We start from the raw sequence: 19121 nt of genomic DNA on the forward strand, positions 1-19121 counted from the left end.
TGAAAAAGAACTAATTACAACATATTGATCCATTTGGACTTGTGATTAATGTAGCTAGGACGGCAGTGTTACTGCCTGGGCCTCCACCATAATATCTAAGGCAAATACAATGAGTAATCAGAAGGCTAAAAAGAGAATGGAATCTAATCTCATGGTGGTTGATTAAAGGAAAATACCACTCAAAAATGCATCATACTGTGACACTTTCTATAATTTGATAGTTCTATATCTAGAAAACTTGATCACCGACAATTGCAAAACTTTTTGGGTTTTATCAACAGTGGACTAACAAAAAAAATGTTTTTGCATAGATTTTTCCTTTCCTTTCCAAACTCTGTCTCAAATGACACCCTATTCTCCCCAGGTAGAGTTATATGTGACTGTTAAAAAGTACAGTATGATATACAGTACTGTTGGGATATTAGGGAAATCCCAAATGGAACCTATGTGAAGTTTTTGCAAAATCCCAAAACTAATACCAGCAGGAGTAGATTTTCTATCTGGCTTGAAAAATGAGGAATACAAGATTACCGTACATGTCTCTCATATCAAGAGAAATTCTTTCAGTTATGAATCATGGGGCAAAAGAAATCCCACAGGTAGAGATGTAGTGCAGAGCAAGAGTTCCCCTCAGGACGTGGGACACATTTATTTAGTTCCCAGAAAAGACTTTGCATAGTGCGGAAGAAATACTTTCTGCAATAAAAAGCAGTTTTACAAGAAGTTATAGAGAAAGAGCACACAGGAAACTTTCTCTGACATTGATTAATCCTGTGTGTGTGTGTGTGTGTGTGTGTGTGTGTGTGTGTGTGTGTGTGTGTGTGTGTGTGTGTGTGTGTGTGTGTGTGTGTGTGTGTGTGTGTGTGTGTGTGTGTGTGTGTTCTAAGGGAGGTCATTAGGCACGGGGGAATAATGATGGCATTAATGGGGGTGATAGCTCATCCCGCTTGACATTGGAATCCACACCCTGGGATGTGTGGTGCAGGGGATAATTGTTTACATCTCCAGCCCTCTTTTTTGAATCTCTCTCCACCCATTTTATCACTTGGCACCGGGCTGCATTGTGGAAAGAGAACACCAGGCAGGCTCCGATGCTGCAACCACAGGATATGCATCCCAAATGACACCCTCTTCCCTATTCAGTGCATGACTTTTAACCGTCAAAAGTAGTGCACTATATAGGGTATAAGGTGGCATTTAAGGCCAACACACAGTCTCCTACACAGTATCTGTCTGAGCTGGGAGGAGGATAGAGGGGCTTTAAATCAGTCACAACCGAACCTTGATAGTCTCTCAGCTATTGAAAGCTGGCTATGTCAAGTGTAGGAAGTATGAGAATGAGAAAAGACTGCTAAATGCTGCCTGTGGCTTGAGCTGTTTATTAGATATCATGTGGTGTTGACTATGTTCATTGTGTCTTTTCTGTTTGTTGGTCTTTTTGTGTGTTGTGTGTATGAAAATCAATAACAAAATGTATTAATAAAACATATTTAACATAAACCGCCTATGTTCTTAAAGCATACATTACACTAATAAACCTGACATCATAGCTGCATCGAGCACTACTAAATCTTAAATTGGAACTGACAGCGTTTTATTTTGCAGGTATGAAACAAACAATCATAACATCAGTCAAAAATAAAAAATTCCCAGTTTATGCTACAGAATTGATTTTATAAGAGTTTTTTTTAAAATAGGTTATATTTAACTCAACATTCCATGACATACAGTAAGGCATTGTTGGCAGAATAGATGGATGCAATTCAAAGCATGGTTAATATAATTCACCAATACATTTCTTGGTAGTCCCAAAAATATTGCTATCAGGTTGTAAATCACAGCTGGCCCTATACATTGTTGGCTGCCTCCATTTGGGATGAACTGTTTCAGTTTCAATGACTCAATATTTTTGACAAAAACGGACGAATGTAAAATAAGGCTGGCAATGTCAACACAATCAAACTAGCAAGGACAATGACCACAAGTCAGTCATAACGTGGCTAATAGGCTAGCGTATTTATTTATGTAGCAATCTAAAAACACAGAGCCTAACCTTAGCTAGCTAGCTGCTAGGAAGATGTTATGCCATTGGAGGAAGTGACTTACTTTTTCCCCTCATGTTGCTTTTCGGGTGGCTACACAGCTAGAGATGCAGTTGTCATTTGGTTAGCGAGCAAGACATGTGAATCGCTAGCTGGCTATGCTGACCTTGGAATGACTGTTAATACAGTTAGCATATCTCTTGCGTTCGCAAATTCACTCTGACTATCTACTCCGATTTCAGAGCACTCTTGTCTGAGTGTGCCAGAGAGCTGAATAACCAATGAATTTACGAACTCGTAACACCTGCTGAATATGACCGGTGTCAGTAAGCGTAGACAAAAAAAGTAATAGTTAGTCACGATCGCACTAGATAAAATGTAAACAATGTAACCGGTTTTGCTAGGGTCAGAGTGAGGTGTTCGCTCATTTGTGCCAGGAAGTAGCTAGCTAGCAAGCTAATCAACTTTAGCCAGTTAGCTTGGGTGCTTTGTTGGGACAAGAATGCACATTGGCAGGCAAGCAGCAGAAGGACAAGCATCAGTGCAATTTTAATGGCCAACTAGCTAAAAATGTTTGAGAGGGTTTGTCTAATGTTCCTTTGTTAGATTGGAGCTAATTTTGCTCTGGCTAGCATTAGTTGTTCATCTTGTTGTTGATGTGAATATAGGGAAAGATAGCCTACCTTTTAATGGTTGTTTGATAACTAGGGCTAGGCGGTCATGACATTTTGTCAGCCAGTTATTGCCGGTCTTGCGGTAATTGACCGTTAATTAATTTAAAGCATCTCCAGGCCTCCACGTATGTAAGCCGCTGCTGCGCACCTTTGGAACGTCTACATTTTAAAAAGTCTATTCAATAAACGTAATATACACCAAAACACATCAATTATTTATTTTAGTCAGGTATAAAGAAACATTATGATATAAAGAAAATGTATTTCAGAAGAACAGAATATGAGTTGGCCTACTGTATGGCTATGCTCCATGCCATAGGCTATAGGCTTGTTAATTTCGCTGAATTTATGCTTATAAATCCCGTGCCATTATTTCATTTCATATGATTTTATAGTAAGAAGAAAATAATTCAACTTAGTTGAATAAAATATAAAGGATATTTTTTCCCATTACAGAGCAGGTGCACATATGAAATGGCTATTTATAAAAGTGGTCATTTGAAACAGGTCCTTCGTGTTAGATTTAGAGTCATTTGGCAACTTTAGTTGTGAATGATGCAAACTTTAGAATGTCTTAGAAATCAAAAAAAATATGGGCTGCATGGTGCGACTATAGGCTACTGATGATTTGACAAAAAAAGCTCTGTTCCTTGCCTCAGGCCGCACAGCTGTTCTCTCATCAAGTTATCATATTTTCACCCATCAGACTATTCTCAATTTAATCTTGTCTTTACTAATATGTCAAATTACTTTTGATTTAGAATGTCCCATTATCAAATGGGCAGGGGAAAAAAGACAGGTATATATGTATAAGAACACTTATTTCACTTCAGACATCAACCACAGTTTGAGGAACATGATCTCGCTGCCCAACAGGTGATATTCCACCCAAACTCTGTATGCCATGGGCTCTCTAACCTTGTTCCTGCAGCAACAATGTACCCAGTGCTTAATTTGGGAAACCAAGTGAAATCTGTTTGAGAACATCGATAGTAAAATGTTTTCTCAACAAAACACATTTCACTAAACTGTTTACAGCCCGTCTGCACAATCAAGAACGGAATAAAGGAGGAGATGGAAATGCATGTGGGTGAGATATTCTGTATAGCGAAAGGTAATGTGTCACCCAATTAATTATGGAAATAGTTTTTATAATCCTCATTACTAGGCTATTCATAATCAAATACAAATTCACTAATTGTAGGCAAACTGTAAGCTGCTCTGCATAGTCAATGAACCAACAGCAATGCCTAGGGCTATACATTCTCTCCAAGACTCATGGATAGACATTTTGGAGCATAGCATAAGGTAACCAGGCCATCCAGTATGCACAGTAACAGTCCACACTCAAAGGTGATCACTCAAATTTGTTTAATTTTGGAGTATAGGCTAGACATATTATGAACCATAGACATCTTAAATCAGTTTAGTTTTATGTTTTTCTGCCTTGCATAATATGCGGTAGGCTATTTCGAAATAAAGGCCCAATCATCATTTTAATTCTGGTTTTTCTTTTCGGGCTTGTGCTCATATGCATATGAATAAACTGTGATATGCATATGGTGTTTTGAATGAGTTAAGCTTTGAAACAACATCCACAACAACCATGTCTTACACTGTTTCAACCTGCTGTTCAACTTCTTTATTCAAATTGATCATCACAGTGAGGTGAGTTTTAAAAGTCTGACAGGCCTACTGTTTTGACGATAAGTGTTTGATATGATTTTCGATTGAATTTGCATTGCTGTCAGAGTGGTTGTGACAATAGAGCCCTGATTATCAGGCTGATGGGCGTTAGCAAGTTGGGTACTACCAAAGCATGTCCAGAGTGCATAAAACGCAACTCAACGGTCACGTGAAATTTTAATGCGATCATGACTCATGTGTGAGTCATACCGCAACAGCCCTAAACATGATTTTAAAGATCCCAAATGTAAGAGGACTCCCGTGGTATTTACATATTTGCAGATATTCATTCAGGTGTCTTTTGTGGCTTTTGCCGGTCTGCGTACACTCTGATCCTAGACGAGATAAATGTTTTTATTAGGTTTCATTTACTGCAATGCTTTCACATTCTATATTGCTATAGAATTATCACAAAAGCCTACATTTAGGTAATTCCCAAACATTCTAAGAATTTATGAAAACGTGAAATTGACCATATCTAAGTGCTCGCTTGCAGAAAATGCACAAAACAAATAAGTACACTACCTGGGGGATTTTAATAAGATTTCATGTTGCTAAAACACTGTCAGTTCCACCTTAAGGGAGGCATTCCTCTTGCAAACACACATATGTAATGCTATGAGTAAATGCACCGTAATGTTGTAAATGAATTGGAGATCTACTACCTACTACTGCAGTTCCCAATTTCATTGAGTGTACTCTATGTAGGCTAGCTAAATTCAACAAAAAAAGAAACGGCCCTTTTTCAGGACCCTGTCTTTCAAAGATAATTCGTTAAAATCCAAATAACTTCACAGATCTTCATTGAAAGGGTTTAAACACTGTTTCCCATACTTGTCAATGAACCATAAACAATTCATGAACATGCACCTGTGGAATGGTCTTTAAGACACGAACAGCTTACAGACGGTAGGGCAATTAAGGTCACTGTTATGAAAACTTAAGAAACCAAAGAGGCCTTTCTCCTGACTCTGAAAAACACCAAAAGAAAGATGCCCAGGGTCCCGGCTCATCTGTGTGAACGTGTCTTAGGCATGCTGCAAGGAGGCGTGAAGACTGCAGATGTGGCCAGGGCAATAAATTGCAATGTCCGTACTGTGAGACGCCTAAGACAGCGCTACAGGGAGACAGGACGGACAGCTTATTTTCCTCGCAGAGGCAGACCATGTGTAACAACACCTGCACAGGATCGGTACATCCGAACATCACACCTGCAGGACAGGTACAGGATGGCAACAACAACTGCCCAAGTTACACCAGGAACGCACAATCCCCTCCATCAGTGCTCAGACTGTCCGCAATAGGCTGAGAGAGGCTGGACTGAGGGCCTGTAGGCCTGTTGTAAGTCAGGTACTCACCAGACATCACTGGCAACAATGTCGCCTATGGGCACAAACCCACCGTCACTGGACCCGATGTAACTGGCAAAAAGTGCTCTTGTTGAATCTTATGTTCATACAAATATTTACGCATGTTAAGTTTGCTGAAAATAAGCGCAGTTGACAGTGAGAGAACGTTTCTTTTTTTTGCTGAGTTTATAATGTATGTCACATGTATGATTCTGAACATACAGTTAATGTATACTGTTACCCACCTATCTGTGTGAGTGTCGTGTACCGTATTATAATACTGTTGTAGAAAATGGGAAATCTCTATCGCCTTTTACAGACTCGACAATTGGTTAGCATTGTTGTGTGATTCTGATTTAGATCATATAGCAGGGTAAGCTATCCTCCATTCTGTTCATCATGATCACCATTCTCCTACTTAGCAGAAAACACAACTTCTATACAAAATAACAAATAACCTCAGTGAAAGTTGCAAATTTGCTACTGGCTCATTAAAGAAAAGGTGCCTTTCTTTTTGGCCCTCGGCCAACAACAGTACGGACTATGCATTGCGATCCACTCCAGTGCGTTGGACGAGCACCCAGAGACTTTAATCGAAGAAACTAGGCAAGAAATACTCAGAGCAGGATTGAGGATTGTGGGGGATGGAATTCAGTTGGATTCACTTTCACACCAGTGTAGCCTGCTAGCGTAGAGTAATGGTCTCTCCTGAGCCTTGTTCTGACCCGACCAAGGGTTTGTTATTTTCCCACCACCGCCATCATGGCACACCACAGATACACATCACATTTCACTGGTGACAGAGCTGTTTAAATCGCTCTCTCTCTCTCACTGGGTTGTTCATCAAGACTGTGTCATTTGGGACACAACCTTCAAGTCGCCGCCATGCAACAGGATTGCATTTTGAAAGATTTCTACGATTTGACTGTAGTCCACAGTTTGGCTTTGTTTCTGTTGTAAGTGTTGCTATAGCTACAGTACATAGGGGCCGGGATCCTGAATTAATTTCTGATTAATAATAATCCCCCTGAGATTAAGTGTTACACCAGTGGCATGCAAAAGTAATGTTCTGCAATTATGCACACAGCTCCTATGGTTTGAATGGTGAATTACATTACACACACACTTTGCACACACGCACACCTACACCTAACCAAGGACTTCAGCCACCCGAGTCATAGTCTGTTCCCTCTGCTACCATCTAGCAGACAGAGACGGTACAGGTGCATCAAGCCGGGACCGAGAGACTGAAAACCAGCTTCTAACTCCAGGCCATTAGACTGTTGAACAGCCATCACTTGCTGGCTACCTGCCCGGGTACTCTGCCCTGCACCTTGAGACTAATGCCCTATGCGCGGTTGGAGCAGCATTAGCCCACGGCCGACTATCTGCTTGGGTTAGCACATACGTCCACAAATGGTACAAGATTCATTGCATATAAACAGCTGCTTTAAAAAAAAGTGTGGGCCCGCTTTGCCACCTGTGGACAGCCATTCATCTTGGCACAAGCTGTAAAGTTGCTTTTGTTGCCTGGGTTTTTAATCAGAGGCTCAACCACACATAAACAGGTACACACACAGAAACAGAGGAACATAAACAGGTACACACACACACACACAGCGAGTGAGGAGGACATTTTTAACACCGCTGCCAGCCTTCTTTAAAATTAATGTATCTTCTCCCTGCATCCTCCTTTGCAGACAGTCTACAGATCGCTTCCTTAGGCGGGTTTAACAGTGAGTGGATTTGAGGAGCTGGCATTCCTGTCTTGCAGGAAATCACGCACAAAACGAGCAGTATGACTGGTGACGTTGTCATGCTGGAGGATCATGTCAGGATGAGCCTGGAGGAAGGGTATCACATGAGGGAGGAGGATGTCTTCCCTGTAACGCACAGCGTTGAAATAACAGCTACTGAGAGAACAGCGATAAAACATCTCCACATGTTATTCTCAATGTGGAGGATATCATGTATCTTTAAGTGGTCATGGTGGAATGTGTTTCTATTTGTTTTGTGTTAAAGGCATGGTTTCGGATGTTGTTCAGGCTTTATTTGACCCTCTGCCTTTCTGAGTACAAAAAAACGTGGTATAAAATAATACTCCCATTCACATTTGTGTGCTGCTATGTGGATGCAGGCAAATAGCTCACCATATCATAGGATAGAGTGAGGGAGTAATGGTCATGGATGGATATCTCCAGAGGGGGGAGAAAAATAAAACCCCCATTAGACTTTATAGTTGGTTGAGCATGGCGCCAGCAATGACGAGGGTCGTGGGTTCGATGCCCGCTGGGACCACCAGTACAAAAATGTATGAAGGCATGACTGTAAGCCGCTTTGGATAAAACCTGCTAAATGCCATATTTATATATACAGTACCAGTCCAAACTTTGGACACACCGACCCAATCAAGGGGTTTTACTTTATTTGAACTTTTTTCAACATTCAAATAATAGGGAAGTTATTTCATCAAAACTATGAAATAACACATATGGAATCATGTAGTAACCAAAAGAGTTTTAAAGATATCAAAATATTTTTTATATTTGAGATTCTTCAAAGTAGCCAACCTTTGCCTTGATGACAGCTTTGCACACTCTTGGCATTCTCTGGCACTTGGCTGCTTTTCCTTCACTCTGTGGTCCAACCCTTCCCAAACCATCTCAATTGGGTTGAGGTTGGGTGATTGTGGAGGCCAAGTCATCTGATGGAGCACTCTATCGCTCTCCTTCTTGGTCAAATAGCCCTTACACAGCCTAGAGGTGTGGTTAAGTGTGCCATGAAATCTAAATAAATCACAGACAGTGTCAGCAGCAAAGCACCACCACACCATCACCCCTTCTCCTCTGTGTTTCACAGTGGGAACCACATGCGGAGATCATCCGTTTACCTACTCTGTGACTCACAAAGACAGCGGTTGGAACCAAAAATCTAAAATCTCAAAACACAGATTTCCACCGGCCTAATGTCCATTGCTTTGTTTCTTGACTCAAGCAAGTCTCTTCTTATTATTGGTGTCCTTTAGCAGTGGTGTCTTTGCAGCAATTCGACCATGAAGGCCTGATTCACGCAGTCTCCTCTGAACAGTTGATGTTGAGATGTGTCTGTTACCTGAAATCTGTGAAGCATTTATTTCGGCTTCAATTTCTGAGGCTGGTAACTCTAATGAATTTATCTGCAGCAGAGGTAACTCTGGGTCTTCCTTTCCTGTGGCGGTCCTCATGAGAGCCAGTTTCATCATAGCGCTTGATGGTTTTTGCAATTGCACTTGAAGAAACTATCAAAGTTCTTGACATTTTCCAGATTGACTTACCTTCATGTCTTAAAGAAATGATAGACTGTCATTTCTCTTTGCTTACTTGAGCTGTTCTTGCCATAGTATGGACTTGGTCTTTTACCAAATAGGGCTATCTTCCGTATACCTTGTCAGAACACAACACAACTTGGCTCAAACACATTAAGAAGGAAAGAAATTCCACAAATGAACTTTTACGAAGGCCCACCTGTTAATTGAAATGCATTCCAGGTGACTACCTCATGAATCTGGTTGAGAGAATGCCAAGAGTGTGCAAAGCTGTCATCAAGCAAAAGGGTGGCTATTTGAAGAATCTTTTTGTTTAACACTTTTTTCGTTACTACATGATTCCATGTGTAATTTCACAGCTATGATGTCTTCACAATGATTCTAAAATGTAGAAAATAATAAAAATAAAGAAAAACCCTTGGATGAGTAGGTGTGCCCTGTCACGACTTCCACCGAAGGTGGCTCCTCTCCCTGTTCGGGTGGCGCTCGGCGGTCGCCGTCACCAGTCTACTAGCTGCCACCGATTCCTTTTCTTTTCTGTTGGTTTTGTCTTGATTGTTTTCACCTGTATCTTATTTGTTGTTAATTAGGGGCTATTTAAACTCCCAGGTCCTGCTTTTGTGCGGGCTCATCCTTTATGTCAGTGGTGTGTTCTTTTTTTGCTCTTACGTGGTTGCTCGCCGTTATTTTCCCTGTTTGGGGAATTATCGTTTTTTTGCCATTTTGCCTGGTTGTTGGCTGGACCCAGCTGAATAAAACATATTCATTGGAAGCACTGCTCTCTGCGCCTGACTCTACACCCACCACTCCTAGCGATCCGTGACATTTCCAAACTTTTTACCGGTAGGGTGTGTGTGTATATACCCTCAGTGTAACTGTCGTCTGTGGTGGAAGAAGGTGAGGACCAATGCGCAGCGTGGTAAGTGTCCATATTTTTAATAAAGAAATTGAACAATGAACAAAACAACAAAGTGAACGAACGAAACCAAAACAGTTCTGTCTGGTGCAGAATACAAACACTCAACAGAAAATAATCACCCACAAATCAATGGTGAAAACAGGCTGCGTAAGTATGGTTCCCAATCAGGGACAACGATTGACAGATCTCTCTGATTGAGAACCAGGCCAAACAGAGAAATCCCAAATCATAGAAAAAGAACAGACTGCCCACCCCAACTCACGCCCTGACCATACTAAAACAAAGACAAAACAAAGGAACTAAGGTCAGAACGTGACACTCAGCAAAAAAATAAATGTAATCTCACTGTCAACTGCGTTTATTTTCAGCGAACTTAACAAAGAACTTAACAAGATTAACAAGAACTTAACGAACTTAACAAGATTCAACAACTGACACATAAACTGAACAAGTTCCACAGACATGTGACTAACAGAAATGGAATAATGTGTTCCTGAACAAAGGGGGGCAAAATCAAAAGTAACAGTCAGTATCTGTTGTGGCCACCAGCTGCATTAAGTACTGCAGTGCATCTCCTCCTCGTGGACTGCACCAGATTTTCCAGTTCCTGGTGTGAAATGCACTCTTCCACCAAGGCACCTGGAGGAGGCACCTGGAGGTTCCTGGACATTTCTCACCCTCCAATCCAACAGGTCCCAGACGTGCTCAATGGGATTGAGATCCGGGCTCTTAGGCTGGCCATGGCAAAACACTGACATTCCTGTCTTGCAGGAAATCACACACAGAATGAGCAGTATGGCTGGTGGCATTGTCATGCTGGAGGGTCATGTCAGGATGAGCCTGTAGGAAGGGTACTACATGAGGGAGGAGGATGTCTTCCCTGTAATGCACAGCGTTGAGATTGCCTGCAATGACAACAAGCTCAGCCCAATGATGCTGTGACACACTGCCCCAGACCATGACGGACCCTCCACCTCCAAATCGATCCCGCTCCAGAGTACAGGCCTCAGAGTAATGCTCATTCCTTCGACGATTAACAAGAATCCGACCATCACCCCTGGAGGGGCAAAACCACGACTCGTCAGTGAAGAGCACTTTTTGCCGTCCTGTCTGGTCCAGCGACGGTGGGTTTGTGCTCATAGGCGACATTGTTGCCGGTGATGTCTGGAGAGGACCTGCCTTACAACAGGCCTACAAGCCCTCAGTCTAGCCTCTGTCAGCCTATTGTGGACAGTCTGAGCAGTGATGGAGGGATTGTGCGTTCCTGGTGTAACTCGGGCAGTTGCTGATGCCATCCTGTGCATGTGTGATGTTCGAATGTACCGATCCTGTGCAGGTGTTGTTACACGTGGTCTTCCACTGCGAAGACGATCAGCTGTCCATCCTTTCTCCCTGTAGCACCGTCTTACGCGTCTCACATTATGGACATGGGAAACAGAGTTTAAACCCTTTAACAATGAAGATCAAATTATCTTTGAAAGAAGGGGACATTTCTTTTTTTGCTGAGTTTATATACACTACCTTCCAAATGTTTGGGGTCACTTAGAAATGTCCTTGTTTTTTAAAGAAAATCAAATTTTTTGCCCATTTAAAATAACATAAAATTGCCAAGAAACTGAAGATCTCGTACAACGCTGTGTACTACTCCCTTCACAGAACAGCGCAAAGTGTCTCTAACCAGAATAGAAAGAGGAGTGGGAGGCCCCGGTGCACAACTGAGCAAGACGATAAGTACATTAGTGTCTAGTTTGAGAAACAGATGCCTCACAAGACCCTATAAGTGTACAGTACATTATTCTGCCCCAAACAATAACTGTTCTCACTCAGTGGCATTTGGGCTATATACTTGGTGAGCGCTGATGCCGCCCCATGTAAAGCAGTCCCCACTTTGCCAAAGTTAGGGAGCAAAATATTTAGCTAGTCCATGCCCAGCACAACTCTCCAGGGGGCTTGGCTCTCCACCAACGCTTCGTCAAATTAATTTAACATAAATTATGTAGCCTACGGTAGAAAGAGTAGTACCCAATTAGGCTTTTTTTGTAGCCCATAGACCAAATGTATTACAATGTCATGAGACACTTTTTAAATATCAACTTATTAATGAGGAGAGAGAGTGCAAGAGAAAGTAATCTTAAAAGGCAAATGGGCAGACATCAGCTTTGGAGCAGCGTTGGCGTAATCAAACAGAGGTAAGCAGCAAATGGTGCTGAAATAATTAATGAAAACAATTGTCTTCTTTTTAATTTGACTTCACTAACAACAGGAGGGCTGTGTTGGAGCCTATTTCTTCCTATAAAAAAGGTAGACCTATCTGTTTGAAAGACACTATTATGGTATCCATAGATTTGTCAGTGTAGCCAAATCCTACAATACTGTCACCATGCATGCTGTACAGTCAAATTGAGTGGGAGTATGCCATAACCTTACAGAAAAGGTTAAAAAAATTATAGCCATTGTTTGCTTTATATTTTGAAATAAAGCCACCTGTTTCGAGCCCCACCTGTTTAGCTAAAATAAATACACATAATTTAAAAAATATATATATATATATACACTTCCATTCAAAAGTTTGGCGTCACTTAGAAATGTCCTTGTTTTCCATGAAAACATACTCATGTATGTGAGTTGCAAAATGAGTAGGAAATATAGTCTAGAAATTGACATGGTTATAAATAATGATTTTTAATTGAAATAATAATTGTGTCCTTCAAACTTTGCTCTTGTCAAAGAATCCTCCATTTGCAGCAATTACAGCCTTGTACACCTTTGGTGTTCTGAAGAGATTTCAATGCTTCCTGAAGCACCTCCCACAAGTTGGATTGGCTTGATGGGCACTTCTTAAGTACCATACGGTCAAGCTGCTCCCACAACAGCTCAAAAGGGTTGAGGTCCGGTGACTGTGCTGGTCACTCCATTATAGACAGAATACCAGCTGACTGCTTCTTCCCTAAATAGTTCTTGCATAGATTGGAGCTGTGCTTTAGGTCATTGTCCTGTTGTAGGAGGAAATTGGCTCCAATTAAGCGCCGTCCACAGGGTATGGCATGGCTTTGCAAAATGGAGTGATAGCCTGCCTTCCATCACAATCCTTTTTACCCTGTACAAATCTCCCACTTTACCACCACCAAAGCACCCCATACCATCACATTGCTTCCACCATGCTTGACAGATGGCGTCAAGCACTCCTCCAACATATTTTCATTTTTTCTGCGTCTCACTAATGTTCTTCTTTGTGATCCGAACACCTCAAACTTGTTTTTCCATGACACTTTTTCCCCCGAGTCTTCCTCTGTCCAGTGTCTGTGTTCTTTTGCCCATCTTAATCTTTTCTTTTTATTGGCCAGTCTGAGATATGGCTCTTTCTTTGCAACTCTGCCTAGAAGGTCAGCATCCCGGAGCCCCCTCTTCACTGTTGACGTTGAGACTGGTGTTTTGCGGGTACTATTTAATGAAGCTGTATGTAGATATTCCATACAAAATCCGCCCTTCCCAGCTGCAATAGTAATTTACTTCTGCTGTACTTCTGATCAATTTGATGTTATTTTAATTGACAAAACATTTGCTTTTCTATAAATATCAAGGACATTTCTAAGTGACCCCAAACTTTTGAACAGTAGTGTACATGTTGTTGGAGGTGGGTCTTGGTCAGTTCAGCTCGGAAAATCCAGCCCATGTCAAACTGGGGACTAATCATAGAATTATATTTAGAATCCCTATTAATTCAATAGCACCTCTGTGGGCCTAGTCATAAAGATGTATTACCTTTTATTGTGGCATGAACGCAACCAGTTATGACGTTGTCATCTGATTGTCAATTACTTCAAAGGGCTCCTTTACTAGGCTACCCCTGCACGTTCATCCACCCACAACCTATTTCAAGCCACCAAACTCAGTGGTGAATGGAAAGAGACAGGGTCGCAACTTTCACTGGGGACGGTGGGGACATGTCCCCCCACATTCTGAAATTGCATTTTTGTCTCCCTCAATTCTACCATTGGAATGTGATACAAAACAGGGCAACAGTGTGCTTTAGGACCATGCGGACGCCTCCGAGCAGTCGGGTAGTTATATGACAAAAACATTTAATAAATGATGCCCTCCCCCCACTTCTAAAACCAAAGTTTTGACCCTAGAAAGAGACATCTGTTACACAAAACAATTCAAAAAGTGTAATGATATTTGCCGATTGTCATTAGGACATAATTAATGCCTCCACTGCTGTCCGCACCTTTGATTGTGACTGTATATAAGTCAAAAAATGGACATAGCAACTACAGATTGCACCTTTAAGTCTATCAAAAGTGTGCGAGTTTGAGCATATGTCCATTAGGCCTATGTATATATATATTTTATCAGCATGAATTAGATTGAGCAATAAAAGCCCTACTTTTCAATAGGCTGGGATCCACACTATGCAGCTGTTGCAAGAGCGCATGTACATGTAATCAGTTACTCCCCAACCCTGGTAATAGTCTACCGTTTTCTTGACATTTTGTTTTCATTATTGTCACAGGGCCAGCTCGTCTTTTACCGGTATGGCTTACCCCCACTATTTACCGAACCATACCGCCTTACTTTCACCCCTGAGTCTATGGTGAGTTTCCTAAAACCATTGCAGCTAAAAGCGCACATTATTTCTCTCAACATCTTAGCCACTGTACTGTTCTGTCTGAGTCGTCGAGAAAAATAATATACCACCACGAAGTTAGATTCCAGAAACAAACCCCTGGTTGCTTTGGTCTGCTTCTTGTCCCAATCAATCATCCTGCTAATTTGCAAGACACAATGTTAACTGTACATGGGGTTAGATGTTAAGTGGGTTCAGTATCATACATATCCTCAACCATATGTCCCCTCCGTTATGACTTGTTGGCTGAGGGTCTAATGAAAAGATGGCCAGGTCAACTATCACCATCTGCTGCCAGGCCTAGCCCCATTGTTACACCATATTCTTTATGCTGTTGGGTTCTGAGAATATGAAATATACTTATTCATGTCACTGAGGGAGAGCGTGGGTGAATAAACTTGGTTTGAGCTTTATTAAGCGTCCGTGAGTTTTAATAGGTTCATTTCGAACCTAACAATGCAACACATAAATTACTATTCTTGTAATCAAATTATTTCATTTAGCCTTCATGCAACCAGAATAGTCCCTTGAGGTTAAAAAACAATTGTTTTTAGGGAGACCTGGTAAAGCTGGAGAATTAGCCTCTCTTTTCATCAGCGGGTCATTTGGAGTGGAAGATCGATTTCATTGTAACTTAAGTATCACATAAAACCGGTATGTAATACATAACATTTTTACATTGACATTTTAGCAGACAGTCTCATTCAGAGTGATTTACAGGAGCAATTAGGGTTAAGTGCCTTGCTCAAGGGCACGTCGACATATTTTTCAGCTCTGGGATTTGAACCAGCAACTTTTCGGTTACTGGCCCAACGCTCTTAACTACTAGGCTACCTGCTGTCGGTGTCAAGCAGCTTTCACCCCACTGCTCAGCCTCGTGAATGGCTCTGGGAACCACCACCACGCCAACCCATCCAGTCCAACTGCTCCCTGTGGAGAGACGCTGGCGAGGCTTCCTGATGCACAACCCCCTCCAGATGTGCCAGGCCCCTGCCAGGCCCCGGTCATCCCCCTTTTACAGCTCAACTAGGCCTTGGGCATTGTTGTCTGGCACATCTTGCACCAAACACACACATCAGCCTGCAAGGCATGGGGGCTCGGATCACCTCGCCACGGTAGAGAGGTGGGCATACTGCTTTTATTTGCATTTCATTTCCCACCTCCTAATGGTGCGCTTACTCAACACCCCACCAGGCAGTGGGAAGAAGCTGGTAGTTAATGGGGTTAAGAAAAAACTATGAAAATGTATGCACTCTGGATAAGAGCGTCTGCTAAATGACTCAAATGTCAAATGTTAAGGTATAAGTGTGTGTGCGTGTACGTGTGTGTGCCAATGTGTTTGCGTGCAATCAGTGAATTTCTTTCTGTTAAAGGGAGAGGAGGAAGCAGAACATAGGGCGTCAGTCAAGGCATGAGATACGTTGGTTTCCCACAACGGAGCGGTACTGTATCTAATAATTGAGCCATGCTTTGTATTGAGCCACGCCCCAGGAAATGCCATGACGATCTGATTCTGGCACTACTGACATAAAATAACACATTTTGGGGTACAGTACTAGTGGCCACAATTGATAAGATTATCACTAATGAACACACACACACGCAAACACACCTGTCGACACCCTTCGCCCGCCAATCAGAGTGCACTGCACAATGTTAATAACACACCTGAGTGCACAGTGGAAAATGACCTCCTTCGTCCACATAGAGTTAATCCAATGCATCAGCACACAGGGTCTTCCCTGTCTGACGTGATGGTGACTCCCTCATCTAGCCGACTGTTGAGCGTCAGAACTTGAGGTCGACCGATTATGATTTTTCAACACCGATACCGATTATTGGAGGCCAAAATAAGCCTATACCGATTAAGCGGACCTTTATTTTATTTTATTTGTAATAATGACAATTACAACAATACTGAATGAACACTTATTTTAACTTAACATCAATAAAATCAATTTAGCCTCAAATAAATAATGAAACATGTTCAATTTGGTTTAAATAATGCAAAAACAAAGTGTTGGAGAAGAAAGTAAAAGTGCAATATGTGCCATGTAAGGAGGCTAATGTTTAAGTTCCTTGCTCAGAACATGAGAACATATGAAAGCTGGTGGTTCCTTTTAACATGAGTCTTCAATATTCCCAGGTAAGAAGTTTTAGGTTGTAGTTATTATAGGAATTATAGGACTATTTCTCTCTATCATTTGTATTTCATATACCTTTGACTATTTGATGTTCTTATAGGCACTTTAGTATTGCCAGTGTAACAGTATAGCTTCCGTCCCTCTCCTTGCCACTACCTGGGCTCGAACCAGGAACACATCGACAACAGCCACCCTCGAAGCAACGTTACCATGTAGAGCAAGGGGAACAACTACTCCAAGTCTCAGAGCGAGTGACATTTGAAGCGCACACCCCGGTAACTAGCTAGCAATTTCACATCGGTTACACCAGCCTAATCTCGGGAGTTGATAGGCTTGAAGTCATAAACAGTGCAATGCTTGAAGCATTGCGAAGAGCTGCTGGCAAACGAAAGTGCTATTTGAATGAATGCTTAGGATCCTGCTGATGCCTACCGTCGCTCAGTCAGACTGCTCTATCAAATCATAGACTTAATTATAACATAATAACACACAGAAATACGAACCGTAGGTCATTAATATGGTTGAATCCGGAAACTATAATTTCGAAAACAAGACGTTTATTCTTTCAGTGAAATACGGAACCGTTCCGAAATTGTATCAAATCGATGGCATCCCTAAGTCTAAATATTGCTGTTGCATTGCACAACCTTCAATGTTATGTCATAATTACGTAAAATTCTGGCAAATTAGTTCGCAATGAGCCAGGCGGCCCAAACTGTTGCATATACCCTGATTCTGCGTGCAATGAACGCAAGAGAAGTGACACAATTTCACCTGGTTAATATTGCCTGCTAACCTTTCTTTTAGCTAAATATGCAGGTTTAAAAATATATACATCTGTGTATTGATTTTAAGAAAGGCATTGATGTTTATGGTTAGGTACACGTTGGAGCAACGACAGTCCTTTTTCGTGAATGTGCACCGCATCGATTATATATAACACAGGACACGCTAGATAAACTAGTAATATCATCAACCATGTGTAGTTATAACTAGTGATTGTGATTGATTGATTGTTTTTTTTTAAATAAGTTTAATGCTAGCTAGCAACTTACCTTGGCTTCTTACTGCATTCTCATAACAGTCAGGCTCCTCGTGAGGCAGGTGGTTAGAGCGTTGGACTAGTTAACTGTAAGGTTGCAAGATTGAATCTCTGAGGTAAAAATCTGTCGTTCTGCCCCTGAACAAGGCAGTTAACCCACCATTCCTGGGCCGTCATTGAAAATAAGAATGTGTTCTTAACTGACTTGCCTCGTTAAATAAAGTTGTAAAAAAATATATATATATATTTTTTTAATCGGCAAAATCGGCGTCCAAAAATACAGATTTCCGATTGTTATGAAAACTTAAAATCGGCCCTAATTAATAGGCCATTCTGATTAATCGGTCAACCTCTAGTCAGAACCTTATTCTCCTCCCAAGTGTTCTGCTATCTGTCGAACAGATTACACTCAGCGAGGCCCAAGGAGAAAGACCCGGCTTACTGCGCTCAGTTCTCACTCACGTGTGTCCTCCTCTCCCTGTTCTATCATTGTACTGCTATTCCTCCTTGTTGTCAACACTCCGGCGTCAGGGGTATCACCAGCTTTCCTATTAAAGAGGCAGTTTGTGTTCAGGGTCAGCTTTGTCTCCCAACGCATCACTAGTGGGTTTGTACTAATCCGCACGTCTGCAGTCTGAGCCAATAGACCTCTAAGTTAACCCTGATATGTTAACCCTGATATGCTGCCGAATCACAATGACTCCTCGAGGACCCACGGCTACAGTACAGCAGCCCACGACATTTCCATTTCCACTTGCTCATTTGCTGAGAGCTGGAAAACAGGGGAGCAGCGAAGAACAGGCTCCTGGGCCCAGTCACCTGGATCAGAGACACGGAGAATACAGCTCCATTGTTGCTTCTCCATGCAGCCGGTAATGAGGGTGTTCCAGCTGTGCCGGTGGCCCCGGCTGTAGACGGCAGGCCCTGGGAGGCGGGCCCCAGTGAAGGATGAGTCACAGGCCACGGCTGCAGCCGCGGAGTTCCCCAGGGCTTCATTAGGGCCCTGAAGGAGAAGAGGCACTTAGCCGGAGATGGGCACTTAGCCGTCATAGAGGAGGATCACATTCCTCTATCGTCTCTTTGTCTGTCACTTTGTCCCTCTATCTCCCCCTCTCCCTCTCTCTCCCTCCCCCTTCTCTCTTTCTCCCTCTCTCCGGAGCCATCCACAGGCACTAGCATGGTGGCAATGGCAACCTCCAAAACACACTTGGCAAGCCTCTCTCTCTCCCCAAGGGCCACTTTAACCTTTCCAGCAGTGTTAACAGTGGCAAATATATTAGCCCACACTTCAATCTGTGGCCTGTAAACTCAAGTTAAAAAAGACTGTATTGTCT

At 42.1% G+C, this 19121-nt stretch overlaps 1 protein-coding gene across 5 annotated transcripts in view; it reads right to left on the bottom strand.

Moving 5' to 3' along the window:
* LOC118386320 (glutamate receptor ionotropic, kainate 4-like) overlaps positions 1-19121 on the bottom strand; it is a 440995-nt gene that overhangs the window by 162374 nt on the left and 259500 nt on the right. Inside the window, exon 1 of one of the 5 annotated variants that reach the window (XM_052525998.1) lies at positions 2726-2868. The exons of 3 other annotated variants lie outside the window; for them this stretch is intronic. Coding sequence is in view for 1 of the 2 variants with exons in the window: in XM_052525987.1 (XP_052381947.1) it covers positions 2107-2119 (13 nt within the window). In the remaining variant the exon portion in view is untranslated. Of the gene's footprint in view, positions 1-2106; positions 2396-2725; positions 2869-19121 lie in introns of those variants that run through there. One more of the 5 variants, XM_052525987.1, reaches the window with a different exon arrangement.

Source organism: Oncorhynchus keta, chromosome 1 (genome assembly GCF_023373465.1).
Source record: "Oncorhynchus keta strain PuntledgeMale-10-30-2019 chromosome 1, Oket_V2, whole genome shotgun sequence".
NCBI classification, from domain to species: Eukaryota; Metazoa; Chordata; class Actinopteri; order Salmoniformes; family Salmonidae; genus Oncorhynchus; species Oncorhynchus keta.